This window comes from Gymnoscopelus braueri, assembly GCF_963280865.1.
Source record: "Gymnoscopelus braueri genome assembly, chromosome: 7".
Taxonomy (NCBI): domain Eukaryota; kingdom Metazoa; phylum Chordata; class Actinopteri; order Myctophiformes; family Myctophidae; genus Gymnoscopelus; species Gymnoscopelus braueri.
Genome location: NC_137608.1, coordinates 14,132,775 through 14,149,848, shown reverse-complemented (window position 1 = coordinate 14,149,848; position 17,074 = coordinate 14,132,775). Strand labels below are relative to the sequence as shown.

Here is a 17,074-nt window from a genome sequence, read left to right as displayed (position 1 = left end):
AGGACCCTTGAGTGACGAGACTGATTGCCTCGTCACTCAAGGGTCCTTCTGGCCGATCCACACGGTCACGACTCTTTTCTGTTCTGGCCCCACAGTGGTGGAATGAACTTCCCACTGATGTTAGGACAGCAGAGTCACTGCCCATATTTCGCCGCAGGCTGAAAACTCACCTCTTCAGGAAACACTACCCTTCCTCTCTGCCTGACCTACTTGTTGTTAACTAGTTGTACGAACGCTTGTTTTCTATTGCTGTATTGTTTATTGGATTATTGGATTGTTTATTGGATCTTGTTTAGTCGATACATTTATTTGTTTTAGCTCATGCTCATTTGATTTAGCTACTTTGTCTCATCTGTTTAAGGAAATAGGTAGCTGATATATTGCACTTTTACCTTAGCGCTAGGTATACTCTTGGTTGCTTGTTTTTGCAGAAAATGCACTAAAGACTTCTGGTGATTAGTAGTTTTCGTTCCCTACCTATGTTGAATACACTTATTGTAAGTCGCTTTGGATAAAAGCGTCTGCTAAATGACTGTAATGTAATGTAATGTAGTAGTACAAGCATGAGTCCAATAGAAGCTGTTTGATGCTATAATATATTCCTGGTCGACACAGCATTAATCTATCCTCCGAGTTTCCCTGCTCCTTGAGATTATTATGGGCTGGGTCCCATCGTCTATAAATAGTGGTAGTCTAAGCAACGGGCTCAAGTACTTCAAAGCTACCGTGACGACCACCAAGAGGAGAGGAGAGGAGAAGAGAAGAGAGGAGTTTGGAGTAGAGGAGTAAGGAGAGGAGATTGTCAGAGAGGAGATTTCAGGAGAGGAGTTTGGAGGAGAGGAGTATAGACAGGGATTGGAGGAGGAGGAGAGGAGATTGGAAGAGAGGAGATTTCAGGAGAGGAGATTGGAAGAGAACAGTTTGAAGGAGAGAAGAGGATTTGTTTGTCTGATTGTGTTCTGTCATAATATGTCATTACATGCTGCTATAGAATGATCAAATGAACTAATGAATGAAACCAGTGACTTACCTCACATCAGCAAGCAGTCTTCAGTTCTGTTTGACTGTCTGTCTAGTTAACCTTTCTTCTTTTTTGTCTTTTTTTACCTTTCTTTTATAGGTTCGTCTTCTTGTGGAGGTGGAGCGAAAACCTGGACAGCAACTACTAGCCCCACCTCTTAGACCTGGCTCCTCCCACTGAGGGCACAGGGATCAAAGGAGCTTCCTAGGTGGGTTACCATGGCTACTGTTCTAGAATTAATGCAGCCACACGCACGCACGCACGCACGCACGCACGCACGCACGCACGCACGCACGCACGCACGCACGCACGCACGCACGCACGCACGCACGCACGCGCGCACACACACACACACACACACACACACACACACACACACACACACACACACACACACACACACACACACACACACACACACACACACACACACACACACACACACACACACACACACACACACACACACACCTTTGGACTCAGCAGTTATAGTTGAGATTGTCAATCTAAATCCACTTTTAAAGACCAAAACATATATACTGTACATTCTTACATTCAACACCATATTAGGAGTTCTGTATGAGACACAAATGTCTTTTTGTCTGTCCTAACGCGTCTGTAAACAACTATCAATAACTGCCAAATCAATAACCAATAAATTCAATAACCACAGGTTGCGTCCCCCTCATCAGTGTTTGATATGTATCATAGATATTTTATTTGCACAATAATAATACAACTGATTTCTGTTACAAATGATTATCAGAGTAACTCATTATGAAATAATAATTATCATCATCATTATTATTGTTATTATCATCACAATTATTATTCACACCATAAGAGCTGTGTTTGCTAGTGATTGACAAGCAGACAGTGGGACACAGTGTTCACAGCGGAGACCCTACGTTCTCCAAATACAAGTGGCTTCAGGTGCAGTAACAAACTGGAAGAACATCCACAAACTGAACATTTACCACTTTTAGGAAAAACGTTCAAAAAGATGTGGAAACGTTTCCAAATACCTTTTCAAAAAGTGCGGAACATTTTCAAACAATTTTCACAAAACATGGCCGATCTACAAGCTCACAACATGTCGCATGCACGGCGACGCGTCGTGAGTTTGTAGATCTGCTATTAAAAAAAAACGAACAGAAATGTATCATTTTAGAAAATCTTTGAAAATGTCCACCTATGATGACATGCTGCCCAAAATAGGGACACCAGGTTGAAAGCGGTTAAGCTCCCATGTCATTTATATATATCACAACGTTTGCGAGGCCGAAGCTAAATGTTCAGTGTTTTTGTACAGTAGTCACATTAGAATACACAGCACAGAGGTCACATGTTAGGAGGTCTAATGTATAACCTCAGTGTCAACGTTCACACAGTTCTGTTTGTTTTCTATTCGTGATTGGTTCTGTTTTCCTTCCATTATTCTTTTCCATTATGTTTGGTTCTGCGTCATTTTGTGTTTATTCAGTGTCTAACTGACAGGACCTTTGTACTTTTCACAACAAACAGGCAGATTCCTGCCACTATAGCCTCTGTTCCACAGCCCTGGAAGAAGATAAACAACACCAATCTATCAAACACCACAATGTTGTATAATATATCAGAGCTACATCATGTTACAGTGAACTGGATCAAATAAAGAAAAATATCAGTTTTAGCTCTGTGAAAGAAAGAAATCAAGGGGAAATATGAGACTTTTCCAGTCCCGCATTGATTCTCCTGTAACGTTTGAATTCACACAATTGATCTATACGACCTATATGCTTGATTTACTAAATCAGGCTTAAGGTCAAATAAAGAGACAAACATAATTTATACTGGCCTAGTGTTGATCAAAGTAAATGTCAAATGTCTCTATTGACTGTCACATTATCACAGACCGTAGTACAGTCACCTCACCGTATGCGTGTGCATATGCCTACGTTTATCTCTACAGATATACAGTAAGGTATATAGGGTTCTGATTCACATTCCTCTCAGCTGAGTCCTGAGGGCTGTGACCTCTATGGTTCTGGTCTAAATGGGTTTCAGTGATGGTTCATCTCTAAATGGGGCTTTTTTTAAAGTGTTCCTCCCTCAGTCAGTGATGATTCTGTTTCCCTGTACTACCCTTTACATTCAAGTATAACTCACTGCACCTGCAATCACGATCATGGCATCTTTCAGCGCCAGTCACCACCCATCCTGGTTTCATTTTCCATCCCCTGCTTGGTTGGCAGCCAAACAGTCACTCAATTTTATGGCCAGCTAAACTCTAAACATCTCAGACATATATCAACAATATCATTTCCATGAACAGAAATATAAAGTGTAGCGTACCTAGGTAGCAGTATTAGTCTATCTGAAGGTAGAATGTACCTCAGTCTAAATAAAGCTTAGTGAAATACAAGCAGCTAATCTCATCTACAATAAAAACAGATGACAGTTGTGAATAACTGTACAAATTAAAATAAATACAAATATTTTAAACAATACAGTGGACTTTCACGCACAGAGGAACCACTTCACAACAATATGGCGCAGTACACTGGTTTGTGCGTGTGTGCGTGCGTGCGCGTGTGTGTGCGTGTGTATGTCAGGCCCAAATTATTCCGTAACCAAGGCAACAACGCAACATCCTGCAGGAAACACATCACTGGATGGATGTTGCCACAATATGGTCATTCTGTGACCTCACAATAGAACCATCATAATGACATCATTAAGATAAAGTCTTACATTATAACACTGTAACTATATTATGTGTAACTATATTAGAACTATTTTATGTGTAAGTATATTCATTATAAAGCAACAGGCCCTTATATACTGATTAAATGGGATGTTTATGTTTAAACGAACCCCCATGTTATTGTTGAACAGCTCTCATCTACAGTATGTTAGCTTAGTTAATATTTAACTATGTTAAGTGTAACTACCTTTAGTTGCCCTTGAGCTCTGTATGCTTATAACTAAATATTGATATACTCCCACTATGAGACACATGGTCATCCAGACTTCTTAGCTGCTGCGGTTTTTCTTTCTAAAATACATTTAAAAAGTAACCTTGTGTGACGCCTGACAAGCCTGTAGGTGAAAAGCAGGGTACTGAACTGGTCATCTGTTTATTGGCTGCTTTTGGTGCCGAGTGATGTCACAATCTGTTGTACTCTACAAAGGGTGACATCAGGTGGCACCAACACCAGCCAATAATAGACGATCAGTTAAGTACCGTTAAGATGGTATTGGGGTTTAGTTCTACTCATCTAAGAATAGATTTTTATGTTAAGTTAAGTCATAAAGAATGGCTGGCGCCTCAGACATCATAAAACATGGAGAAGACTCAGTTGAATCAATTCAAATAACTGGTTTGAACAGTTGCAGATACCAGAGCCATACAGCACACAGAGTTAGGTCAACCTGGAAATAAGACATCGTAGATATACTGTACCTGAATTCTACCAGTTGGTATCAGTATGGCTGATTTGAACAGGGACAGATATATAAATGCACAGTGACAACTGTGGGGGGGGGGGGGGCTGCTGCCCATTAGTCCGACGGCCCATTATTCCGACATCCCAATAGTCCGAAAAATGTTAGGTTAGTGTGAGGCTAGGGTTAGGCTTTGTTATAATGCGCTTCATGGAACCATTGGTACTTCGGAACAGTGGGCTGTTGTACTAATGGCATGTCATCCAGACTTGTTGTAAATATTATGGTCTATATACGGTGTCCTCTGAGATTTGTCCTTGTAAGACAGGTTTGCTGAACTCTGTGTAATGCACGTCTCTCACATCGTCGGAAATAATCTACCAGGACATGATGACATCGCCATTTACAATACTGTAGAGCGGTACAACAGTTAGCTATAGCTATAGCCATAATAACATGGGGTACACTAGCATTAGCCATGCTTGGAAAATCTCTTAATTAACGTCACACTGGAAGCGGCCTTGGAATAAACAGACACTACAATAAATCATCATCTACTGTACAGTAGCTATGAGCGTTAGATTTTAAGATAGAAGTCTGTGTATCCATAGTGGACATCTAACATTATTACTGTACAGTGTTGGCAGTGACCTGGGTGCTAAACAGATAACATGAATCTTTACACAGAATTATTAAAAAGGGGGTCTATTATTACAAAGAACTTGCAGTCCGTGCTAGAGTAGCTAGCACAGCACTAGAAGTTTTCATGAATAATCACATTAACTCACTGCTACAGTATACGTGAAAGGTTTTGGTTAGCAACAGTGTTTTGGTTAAAATGGTGAATGAATCTTGTTGCTAATTGCTGAAAATCGTTTTATAAAAGCCATAATACACTCAAGGTTGTGGCATGTATTATACCACGGCTATGGGTGTTTAAAGGAGTAGTTCACGCAAACAATTACTTATTTTCTATCAAACATACCATGAAGCCTTGAATTCATGGAGATCTTTTAGTTTTTGTCGCATTCCTGAGCCAATAGTTTGATGACCGGCGGTCATCAAACTATTGGCTTAGGAATGCGACAAAAACTAAAAATATTCCATGAATTCAAGGCTTCATGGCGTGTGTGATTGATAGAAAATAAGTAATTTTTTGGGGTAAACTACTCCTTTGCCGTTGGTCTGACGGCCTATTAGCTCAGCTTTCACAGCAATGAACGTTAGTAATCGGGATAATGGTCCGTCGAAACAATGGCCAGTCCCCATGTAAGGCACTCTGCTTGGTGGCGCCAATAACACCCGTAGCCGTTGTATAATCACAATGAACCACGGCCTCTCACTTATTATTGCTTAACCCATTAAGCACATCTGTGTAACCACTTAAACCATTATTTGATACTTTGGCTATTCAAAAATAGCAGATATACAAGCTCATAGCGCGGCACCGAGTGCCGCGCTATGAGCTTGTAGATCTGCAATTTTTGAAAAATCTTGAAAATCTGTGCAAATCTTTGAATGTATATTTTTAAAGCTAACATTTGTAACTCAAATCTTTGCTTTTGGGGGTCCCTGGGGTTCCTTGGAACAAAATATTTTGAGATCATATGTATAATACATATAATTTTGGAGGTCCTTGACTTTAAAAGGTGTGAGCACCACAGATATATAGCAACACACGTTTTTCAGAAAACTGACATTTGACATTTGTAGAATCAGCCTCAGGTCTTAATGGGTTAAGTGACTCATGGCTGTACAGTGTTTTAACATGTTATAAGTATGACTAGCTGAATATTTGATGAAAACATAAGGTCATGTTAAACTAGACTAGTTTATTAGACAAACTAGACAACGATTATTAGACTAATTAAACTAGAACAGACCAACTAAACTAGATCATTAGACACTACTGTGATCTGGTGGCTCTGAGCAGAGAGTGGATTCAGTCATAGCCTACTTCCAGATTTTACTCGAATAATGTACATAAATATATTATGTGATAATATAACATAGTCTGTTTTAGCCTAAGCCACAGCCATTAACTGCATGACCTCTAAGTCCATCTGATAGAGAGGGAACCGAGGAAGCATGTGGTCGTAGATACAAACACAGACAAAACACACACACACGATAAAACCTCCCAACTTCCTATGCTTTGTTAAGTCGACACACGTACACTTTGATGTGCATTCCCATTAAACACAACAAGCTCTACTTTACTAGTTGCCATGACAATGCCAACTCTCACGGTATACCATGGAGTAAATGCCTGGTTTCTATAGGCCATTTTTCTTAATCAGCGTGTGTGTGTGTGTGTGTGTGTGTGTGTGTGTTGGTGATTACTGGCATTAAGGTCATTCTTCACTGTGATTGTGGTACTTCATTACAGCTGACAGTACTCCATGGCATCGCCATGGTAACCGCCACAGTAAAGAACATCCTCAAGCAGATTACTGCTTTCGTGTGGCCAAAGTCAATCACAGCTGTGAGTCCAATTTAAAACTACGTTTTCCCTCGGAATTGTGGCTAGTTACAGGCGGCTGATTCCTTCCTGCTTGTCTGTCTGTCTTAGTGGAGCAGACAGGACAGTTTGATTGGACATCAGTTTTGCGTTCAGGGCGTAGTATAGAGGTAGTAAATAGACTGACATCACAACATCGTAAATCTACAAATGTACTGACTATCATCGTCATGGGATGCAGAGCTCATGGCTTCTCTGGACAATGTGATGTTAGATCGATGGAGAGAAACCACACAGAATAATAAAGTTATTCAAACAAAAAACGGAGATTAAAAAAATTATTAAAACTGACAGACAGAGAGACGGATTACAGCTTGTGTGTGTGTGTGTGTGTGTGTGTGTGTGTGTGTGTGTGTGTGTGTGTGTGTGTGTGTGTGTGTGTGTGTGTGTGTGTGTGTGTGTGTGTGTGTGTTTCCATGATGCGTGTGCATGTATGTTTGTTTGTGTGGCTCAGGAATCTAGCAGCAATGGAACCAGCGACTCTGGCTCATTATCAGAATCCTCTCTCTGTCTCTCTCTCTTTCTCCCCCATAGTCTCTCCATAATTTCTTTCTTCTTCTTCTCTCTCTTTCTATCCATCCACCGTTCTCACTCAGACCACAGTGCTGACGGACGGATCTGATAGGTTGAGCTGGCCGGTGATGTCAGTGGGGTAGGGCTGTGGAAGAGATTGAGAGAGAAAAATACACACATCAACACAGAATGACATAATCTTCATCATCGTCATCCTCTTAATACCCCTCCCCCACACGCGTAGGGCCGAACCAAGCTCAGATTCAGAGTGGTGGAAGTAAAACTAATACTGGGGAGAGAGAGAGAGAGAGCTAGAGAGAGAGACAGAGAGAGAGAGAGGTAGCCTATGGTATTCCATAGCCAAGGTCAAGGAGTGTCTGTGTGTATTGCATGTGCTAAACAGTGAAACTTGGCCATGAAGCCAAACTGAAAATTTGCATATTCATTTTGGCTGTTGAACTTAAAATGGCCACCGAACACATGTTGTCTGTCTAATACTGAACCGTGTCACTATATATCTCTTCATCTTTATTCATATTTTCCTATATTATAGTCTATATATTATATAAATCGTTGCCGTCAGGCAGAAACGTTGTATCTCCACATTTCAACGTTTTTTTTCGTAAATTAATGCCCTATACTTCATCATTCTAAAGTAGTGAAAATATCTATCTACAAGTTCAAATAGCTCGCAGATCACACAATTTACAAATTTAAATCTATTTTATATATAATAATAAAAACTGAACGGTTTTGGACATAATTAAGGTTTCCACCCTACAGCGACGATATGTATGTAAGTTATTCTCACAGCTGACCTCCTCTCTCGCTCAGCGATGAGCTGCTGTTGCCTAGTAACCAGCTCACCCAGCAGTGTGGTGTGTGAGCTGGTGTTGTCGCCGTGGCGACAGGAGGCTGATTAACCAACAGCACCTCGCTGATGAGGATGTCTCTGGAAAGGTTTTAACCTGGTGATGATGTCACTGAGAGATGAACACCTGAGGACAGTGAATCCATCTATTCTATCTATCTATCTATCTATCTATCTATCTTTCCATCCAACTATCCATCTATCCATCTATCCATCTATCTATCCATCCATATCTATCACCATCCATCGGCCTCAGAAAGCATCACGATATTAGAGATAATAATCATAACAGTCTGTGCAGATGAATGTACTTTTTTTCCTCCCCACCATTCTGAATCTGTGCTTGAAGCCCATCTTAAAACTCCTGCAGATCGATGGCTGCCCAGCCTCGCTCATCAAGGCTACTGTAGAAAACGGTGGCCATTTTGTGCCGATTTCTTTGTGAAGACCTTCGTTAGTGCTTACTAAAGAAAGAGACAAAATGTCCACACCACAGGGGAGCTACAGATAGGAGCAGTGTGTGGTTCCTTCTAATCATTTTAACAGCATAACTCATCCGTTTGTAGGGGGGGGTCTGCATGGTGCACGTGACTTGAATGGGAACCGGAGGCGTGTGAACCCCGTTTGAGATGGGTCTGATAACACAGGCAGAGCCAGAATAATTGTCTCTGTCGGGTGGAAACCTCATTATGTCCAAAACTGTTACTTTTCAGGATAAAAAAAAAAAAAAAGCAAAAGTAGCAGATCTGCAAGCTCGAAACGCGGTGTGAAGCGACGAGTTTTTAGCTTGTAGATCTGCTACTTCTAATGCTTTTGTGTGACGCTGTAGTACGATCAAAGGCTGTTAATATACGAAAACCCCCCAAAAGTTTAAATATGGAGATGAAGAGGTTTCTGCCCGACAGTAACGATATGTATTGTGTAATGCAATGGTGGACAGTAATGAAGTACATTTACTTGAGTACTGTACTAACGTATATATTTTTTTAGTATCTGTGCTTTACTTGAGTATTTCTAATGTTGGATACTTCTGTCTTTCACTCCAGTAGATAAATATTGTACTTTTGTCCCCACTACATTTCTAGGAAGGGAAAAAAGGACATTATGAATTAACCACTTAAGCCCTATTTCAAATATAGTGAAAATAGCAGATCTGCAAGCTCACAATGCTGTGGGCTTGTAGATCTGCTATTTTCACTAGTACTTATATTTTTGGAAAATGGCCTACTGCCAGTACTTTAACTCACTCAAACAAATTTTACTGACCAACATTTACTTGCAGTTGAGTAATATAGGAACATGAGCATCTATGCTTTGAATCAAGTACTGGGGTTGAGTACTTTGTCCACCACTGGTGTAACGTGTAATGTCAGACTGTACCCGTATAGTTTTATAGTAGGCTACTGTACCAGTATAGAGTAATTTGGGGCAGACACACTGGCGTGTGGCACGCAGCACACAGGCAAACTGACATTTTCTGAAGCGAAGTGTTGAGTTTTTCCTCACTTGCTTATGTTGGGTATATTTTGTGAATAACTCATATATTTTGTGCTTACATCACCTTAGTTGGCAGACACCCAGATGGACATATAATAAATCACACCCTGTCGTTTTCGTTTCACTTTGATACAAACCCTCAAGCTGGAAAAAATATTACATTGTTTATGCATTTTATGGCACTGAGCGTGTGTGTATGTATGTGTGTGTGTGTGTGTGTGTGTGTGTGAAGCCAGACACCATTCAAAGTGAAACAGTCATATAGAAAGAAAAAAGATTGATGGTCACAAAGAAAAATGGGTCAGAGTCCCCCCTCCCCATCACCTCCTTTCCATTCCAACCCCGACAAACTACCCCCACCAACTGTATTTCAAAGTCCATCAACATTTGGAGTCCCTCACATGAGCTCAGCTGTAAATACGCGCGCGCGCGCGCACACACACACACACACACACACACACACACACACACACACACACACACACACACACACACACACACACACACACACACACACACACACACACACACACACACACACACACACACACACACACACACACACACACACAGCTCGTTCTCTGAGAGAAACATGGCGTAATATCATTTCAGACAACTCTGAAACTCCCTGGGTCCCATATGGTGGTAGAGGTCGTCCCGTAGGATTGCCGAAGGTCCCTGACGGTTCCATATGGTCACTGAAAGTCCCGACCCCAAACCTTCAAAACCACTCTCCCACCTCTTCAATATGGCTCTCCCCAGCCCCCCCCCCTTCTCATAATTCCACCTTTTTTATTGATTTTATCAATCTAACCCCCCTCCCCCAAGGTAAAGCGTCTTTGGGTAAGGTGCTATATACATTTCAGATATTATTATTATTATTATTATTAATAAAGACACATGTCTAGCAAAATCTCACGTCTAATGTATCTGGTATAACGGCTGGAAATGTCTAATATTCCTCATACAGTATGCCTCATGCTGATTTCACTAATTAAAACCTAATTAGTGAAATCAGCTTGGTGTTTGGTTGGAATGAAACCTTGTGTCAAAACACTGCCAGAATAGCCCCAGACTGTTAGTAATACACTGTGCTAATGTGTTGCGCTGTCAACACTCTGTCCCGCAGATTGAGACAAAATACACTCTCTGTCCTGCAGAGACAAACAACGTTGTCCTAGAAAGACAAAGTCTGTCCTATACAGAGACAAACAACATTGTCCAAGGAAGACACACAGCCTGTCCTACAGAGAAAAACAATATTGTCTGCCCTACAGAGACAAAAAACACGGCATGTCCCACAGAGACAAACACTAAATGATACACTAGTAAAATACTGACTGTTCAGGGTCAAAAGGACAAACATAAACCATCGCCAGTAGACCAGTTTTAAAAGCGTTCTTGTCCATTGAGCCAAACTGTCCTCCAAGTAATCATTTAATTTTAAACATGAAACAAGTTCAATAAAACATAATAATGTTTTGCTGTGCAGTTCCATCCCAGACTGCAGTGCAGAGGGATATGAGCCCTCCCAGACTCTGACAGACAGCAGAGGGACTCAAACCCTCCCGGAGAGAAGTGAATGCGTGAATGTGTTGCTAATGTATGAGTGCAGGCCCGGCGCTAGCCGACAACGGTGGTGGGGGTGGGTGGGTGCGTAAGTACCGGGGGCGTGCGCGACTTTTTTAATATTATGTATTTTTTTTACCAACAGCAGCTGAAGTCTTTGTCATGTCTGTCTGTCTATCAGTCCCTCCTGGTGCACACAACACTACTGACCACTTTCTTAACACGCTGAGGAAGGCTTGACGCCGAAAAGCTATTCATTAAAAAGTACCAGAAGGTTTGTTTTTTTAACTGGCAGTCTTGACTTAGATGATCCGGTTGAGGGGGCGTCGCCAGGACGCCGGGCCTGTATGAGCGTATTGTGGCGTTTTAGTATTAGAACAGTGGTTCTCAGTCTTTGTAATTTCAAGGACCCCACAACTCTGAGAGAGTACAAATGGAACCGAATGGACACGCTCTCAGAGTTATAGACCTGTAAAAGGGTCCATTTGGAACCCCCTCAATGAACCCTGAGGGTCCCTACTAGGCCCCGGTTTGAGAACCACCTTATTAGAAGACCATCGAAGGGTCAGCTATATGTCATCATCCTGAGAGGACTCTCCTTTCCCCCTGAGACAACCTGCAGATGACACCATGTTAGAGAAGAAAACACAAAGCACGACCTGCGGGTAAAGAAGAGAAAGTGTTCCTAATCGGTTAGACCAGTGGTTTTCAACCAGTGGTCCGGGGACCACCAGTGGTCCTTGAGGGAGTACCAGGGGGTCCCCAGCGAAATTAGTTAACATAGCGCCACATTCATTTTAACCGCTTAGCTTTGGCTATTCAAAAATAGCAGATATACAAGCTCATAGCGCGGCACCGAGTGCCGCGCTATAAGCTTGTAGATCTGCTATTTTTGAAAAACCTTGAAAAAGTGTGCATATCTTTGAATATTTATATTTTTTTAAAGCAAAAATTTACTGATATCTTTGCTTCTGGCGGTCCCTGGCACAAAACATTTTCAAATGGTGGTCCGCGGCCAAATGTATAACAATTTAGGGGTCCTTGGCATGAAAAAGGTTGAAAACCACTGGGTTAGATGAAGAGGAGAAGGTTTTTCTAGTTAAGACAGCTAGTGAGGTAATCAGAAGCATCTTTGTATTCCACACCAGCTGCATGAAGGTTGGCTGTGTTTGTCGATTGTCGGCGGTGCCGGGAAGTGACAGGGAGTGACAGGAAGTGACCGGAAGTGGCAGTGAGTGACCGGAAGTGGCAGGGAGTGACAGGAAGTGGCAGGGAGTGACAGGAAGTGGCAGCGAGAATGGAATGACAAGGACAGAAGAGGGGAGGGAGTGACAGACAGACACCCTGAACATGAGACAGGAGACAGACAAAAAACCACAACTAGAAATAAAAGACAAAAAAAAGGAGCGGAGAGGACAGGTTTGAAGAATAGCAGCTTGTCCACAGGAGATAAACAACCACACACAGTTTGACCCTAAAAGTATTAAACCTCCTCCAATATTTACTGGATTTATCATCTCTTATCTTTCTTCTTTTGATTAATTTTTTTCTCGGTCCACCTGAGAGATGACTCAGCAAGGAGACAGCGGAGAGGAGAGATGATGGTAGAGCAGAGGAAGGAGAGAGAGGGAGGGAGGGAGAGAGAGGCGAAAGGAGAGGAAAGGAAGAGGGAGGAGAGAAATGGAGAGAGAAAAAGAAGAGACAGGTGAGATAAGAGAGAGGGAGGGAAATGAAAAAGGGATGGGACAGACCGGGGAGGAGGATAGATAGATGCTAGATAGATATATAGGTATATAGCTACAGACAGACAGACAGACAGACAGACAGACAGACAGACAGACAGAAGCTGGTAGAGGAACAGGAGGAGAGGTGAAGATGAGGAGTGTATCTTCATCTCCTTACCGTTGTGTCTCCAGAGGCCCTACGTCGCTTGAGGTCGTAGGTCGTGGGGATGGACCTAAAAGAGGGTTTCAGTTCGGCTTGTTCTCTACCACTTTTCCTATCCTAAAATAGACCATAATGATACGTGTACACACATTAACAACCATTCACTTAAAGCTTTCTAGCATGTCTCATGTCTCATATATCTAATATGTCTCATGTCTAATGCACAGCATAATGTCGACTATTTTTTTGTTGCTGTCTAATGTCTTATCTGTAATGTCTGGCATGTTTCATGTCTAATGCCTGATATATAATGGCTAAGACGTATAAAATAATAAAAAATCTGCACACCAGTATTGCTGCTCCCAAATGCAAGTTTACTTTCGTAACATTTCGAGCCACCAGGCTCTTAGGTGGCTCGAAACGTTACCAAAGCAAACTTGCATTTGGGAGTAGCAATACTGGTGTGCAGATGTTTTATTCTTTATATACTGTTAAACTTGTTTTGATTCAGCACCCAGCCTAGTAGGCCTGGGATGTGCGTGTCTTTTAGCTGTTTATCAGCTTCTCTCTCAACTTAATGGCTAAGACGTCTCATGAATAATGTCTAGCAAGTCTCTCATGTCTGATGCCTCAGGTATAACGGCTGGAAAATATTTCATTTCTAATATCAAGGATGTCTCATGTCTAATGTCGAATGTATGATGGCTGGAAATGTCTCATGTCAGCATGTCTAAAGTCTAGTGTCTCACGAGTCTAGCATGCCTCATATCTCATGAATAATTCCAGTCTGTCTTATGTATAATATCTAACATGTCTCTGTATAATGTCTAGCATGTCTCATGTCTAGCATGTCTCGTGTCTAACGCCTCATGTGTCACAGTAAAACATGGTGGTATATATCGCCATGTGTATATTGCAGTGTGGTATAATATAGTATAGCATAGAGAGTATACTGTGCTATACAGTAGTACAGAATAGTACTACTGAATAAAATAGTATACCCATGCTATATCATACTACAGGGTCTCACAGAGGGTGTTTCTGTATATGAGTACATACATATGTACATATATATAAATGAATTATATATGTACTGTATATCATCTCTGTCGGGTGGAAACCTCATATGTCCAAAACTGTTACTTTTCAGGATTCAAAATAAAACATTGCAAAAGTAGCAGATCTACAAGCTCGAAACGTGGCGCGATTGATCTGCTACTTTTGATGCTTTTGTGTGACGCTGTAGTGTGATCAAGTAGGGCGTTAATTTACGAAAAAACACAAAAAGTTAAATTATGGAGATAAGAGGTTTCTGCCCGACAGCAACCATACGTGTATGTATGTACGGTACAGTATGTGTCAGTCAAAGTGTCTGCAGTCTCAGATGGAATGTTCAGTAAAACAGAAGGATTGACCTCCATTTTACTGCATCGCCACGGCAACATGAGGCTCAATACAACAGGGGAAACGAGGAGTAAAGTATAAGGACAACAATCTGAAGGATGAGGAGCGGGATCATGGGAGTGTGTGTATGTGCGTGCGTGCGTGCGTGCGTGCGTGCGTGCGTGCGTGCGTGCGTGCGTGCGTGCGTGCGTGCGTGTGTGTGACACTCGACATGCAGTGAATGCAACCAAACAGGGAATGGGGGGGAGGGGTATGTATGTAAATAAGATGAGTGGGTTGGATGTTTCACCTCAAACATTTTGGCCAATTATTCATCGGCCCAATGCCAATGTTGACTTGACCTTTGACCCATCAGAACAAACAGCGGCTGACGGCGGCTTGTGATTCCACAATGAATTAACATGATAATAATAAACATAATGTAATACGGTACAATTGTGATGAAAACCAATAAAGTGGCTGATGCAATGCAACAATGCAAAATCTCCTTGGGCCAAACAAACAGGATTATGACTCATTTTTAGGCCCCAACCCGTAGTTGTACAAACCAGGATGTAACAATGTGCAATGGAAGACTCGGATTAAAAGAGCATCAGTCTATAAGGTGGCTGGTGGCAGATATATCCTGCAGTGCATCGATTAGTTCCATGCATCCTGTTTAGATGCACAACAGGTGTGCAGTCACACCTAAGCTCGAGCCTTGGATCAAGACCATCATAGATTTTGATATTTGCAAATATCAAAATAGATAAAATACATATATGATAGTCTTGATCCAAGGCTAACCTAGCTCTAGAGTCCAATTAGTTTGACTCAGACCAGGTGTGACTTAAATCACTCGGCCATCACTCAGCCTACACAGTGCACATATCAACATCATCATAATCAGAAACAGTGCAGAAACCCTGTCCTAAATCAGTTGTTCAAACATTTTAAGTCAAATTCACACATATTGCCTCAGCATCTTTCTGCCAGGGGCCCCTTAACCATAAGAGAAGATCTTTGTTGTTTAGATAAGATTGCAGAGTTCTGGTGTGGAGATCACAGTGATATGAATCTATGATCTGAATAGACATTCTTATACATTCTCTCATTGGCCTAGTGAAATAGGCTTATAGTGAACTGTTCCTCATTTTCCTGGGAGCCCCCTCGAAGCCCCTCAAGGACCACTTGGGGTCCCCCGACCCCACTTTGAGAACCTTTGTTCTAGAGTCCCCCTCTCTGAGCAGTGTCTTAATGAGGTCTCAACACCATGAAATAAACATTCAAATACATTCTGCTGATTCTGGATACGATGGAGCTGCTGTTTGCATTGTTTAGCCACTAGCTTTGAAATGCTAATGAGTGAAAGCTCCATCTATCGCCCTCTGTACACGTTTTAATCCAACCAATGAAGCACTCCTAGAGTGAAGCACTCCTCGACGTGCGTGTGCACGTGTGCGTACACACACGCACGTTGAACATGTGTACCTGACCTGTGGGTGTGTAGATATCATCTAAATAAAACAATACACATGAGACAAAATATATATCGTAAATATAGAAAATTCATTCAATAGACTTCAGAGGAGATACCAATTGATTGGTAATGTATTAGGAGGAATTCAGCGAAAATAGCAGCTCTAGCAGATCACAATGCGATGCTTTGTGAACTTGCAGATCAGCTTGCAGATCAGCTAGAGATTTGGTATACATGGAAAACAGGAGATGGGCCGAGGATAGATAGAGCCCTGGGGGACTCCAGTCAACAAAATATACATGATTTAAGTGTTTAAAAGTGTATGACACAAGAAAGTATGGAGGCTTTCTGCGGTTCAATGCAGCACATTGTTAATGAGTGTCTGCTACGGTCCATAAAGACATAAGAGAGTAAGTAGAATAGAGTTTATAAATATACATGTTTCATCTATATGTATGTAATGTCTATATGCATGCTCCATAATACATGATGAACTGTGGTCCCTCTGAACAAACCACAGGCCCATGCTGGCCACAATAATACCCACGATGCAGCTCGGTATCTCCTACAATGTCTTTGTCCTCGAATGTGAACCTAATCTTTCTTTTGAACAGTTAAATATGCATGCATATTGTGCGTCTCCCCCACACACACAGTCCTGAAGGACAAAAGCACTATAACTGGGATGAAGCCTTGTGGAGATCAGAAATGGGGACACGAGCAGCAGGACAGTGAAGCAAGGGGGCGTCATTTGGAGTCCCAGGGGACGGCAATTGCCAACCAGTGGTATTTGCATTTAACCTCAAATTCAGTTATTTTATGCATGTTTTCTCCACTTATTTACAGATTGGCGCTGCTGAGTGCGTCTCAATCCACGCCTACGTGTCTTCTTATCTGCAATCATAC

At 41.7% G+C, this 17,074-nt stretch overlaps 1 protein-coding gene across 1 annotated transcript in view; it reads right to left on the bottom strand.

Annotated features, from left to right (window-relative positions):
- Window positions 1-7,560: 7,560 nt before the first annotated feature.
- Window positions 7,561-17,074, bottom strand: part of grin1b (glutamate receptor, ionotropic, N-methyl D-aspartate 1b) — a gene marked incomplete at both ends in the record, with an annotated part of 66,138 nt that continues 56,624 nt past the window's right edge. The window contains 2 exon segments of the mRNA XM_080433391.1: window positions 7,561-7,626; window positions 13,321-13,422. Coding sequence (XP_080289517.1) covers window positions 7,561-7,626; window positions 13,321-13,422 — 168 coding nt within the window.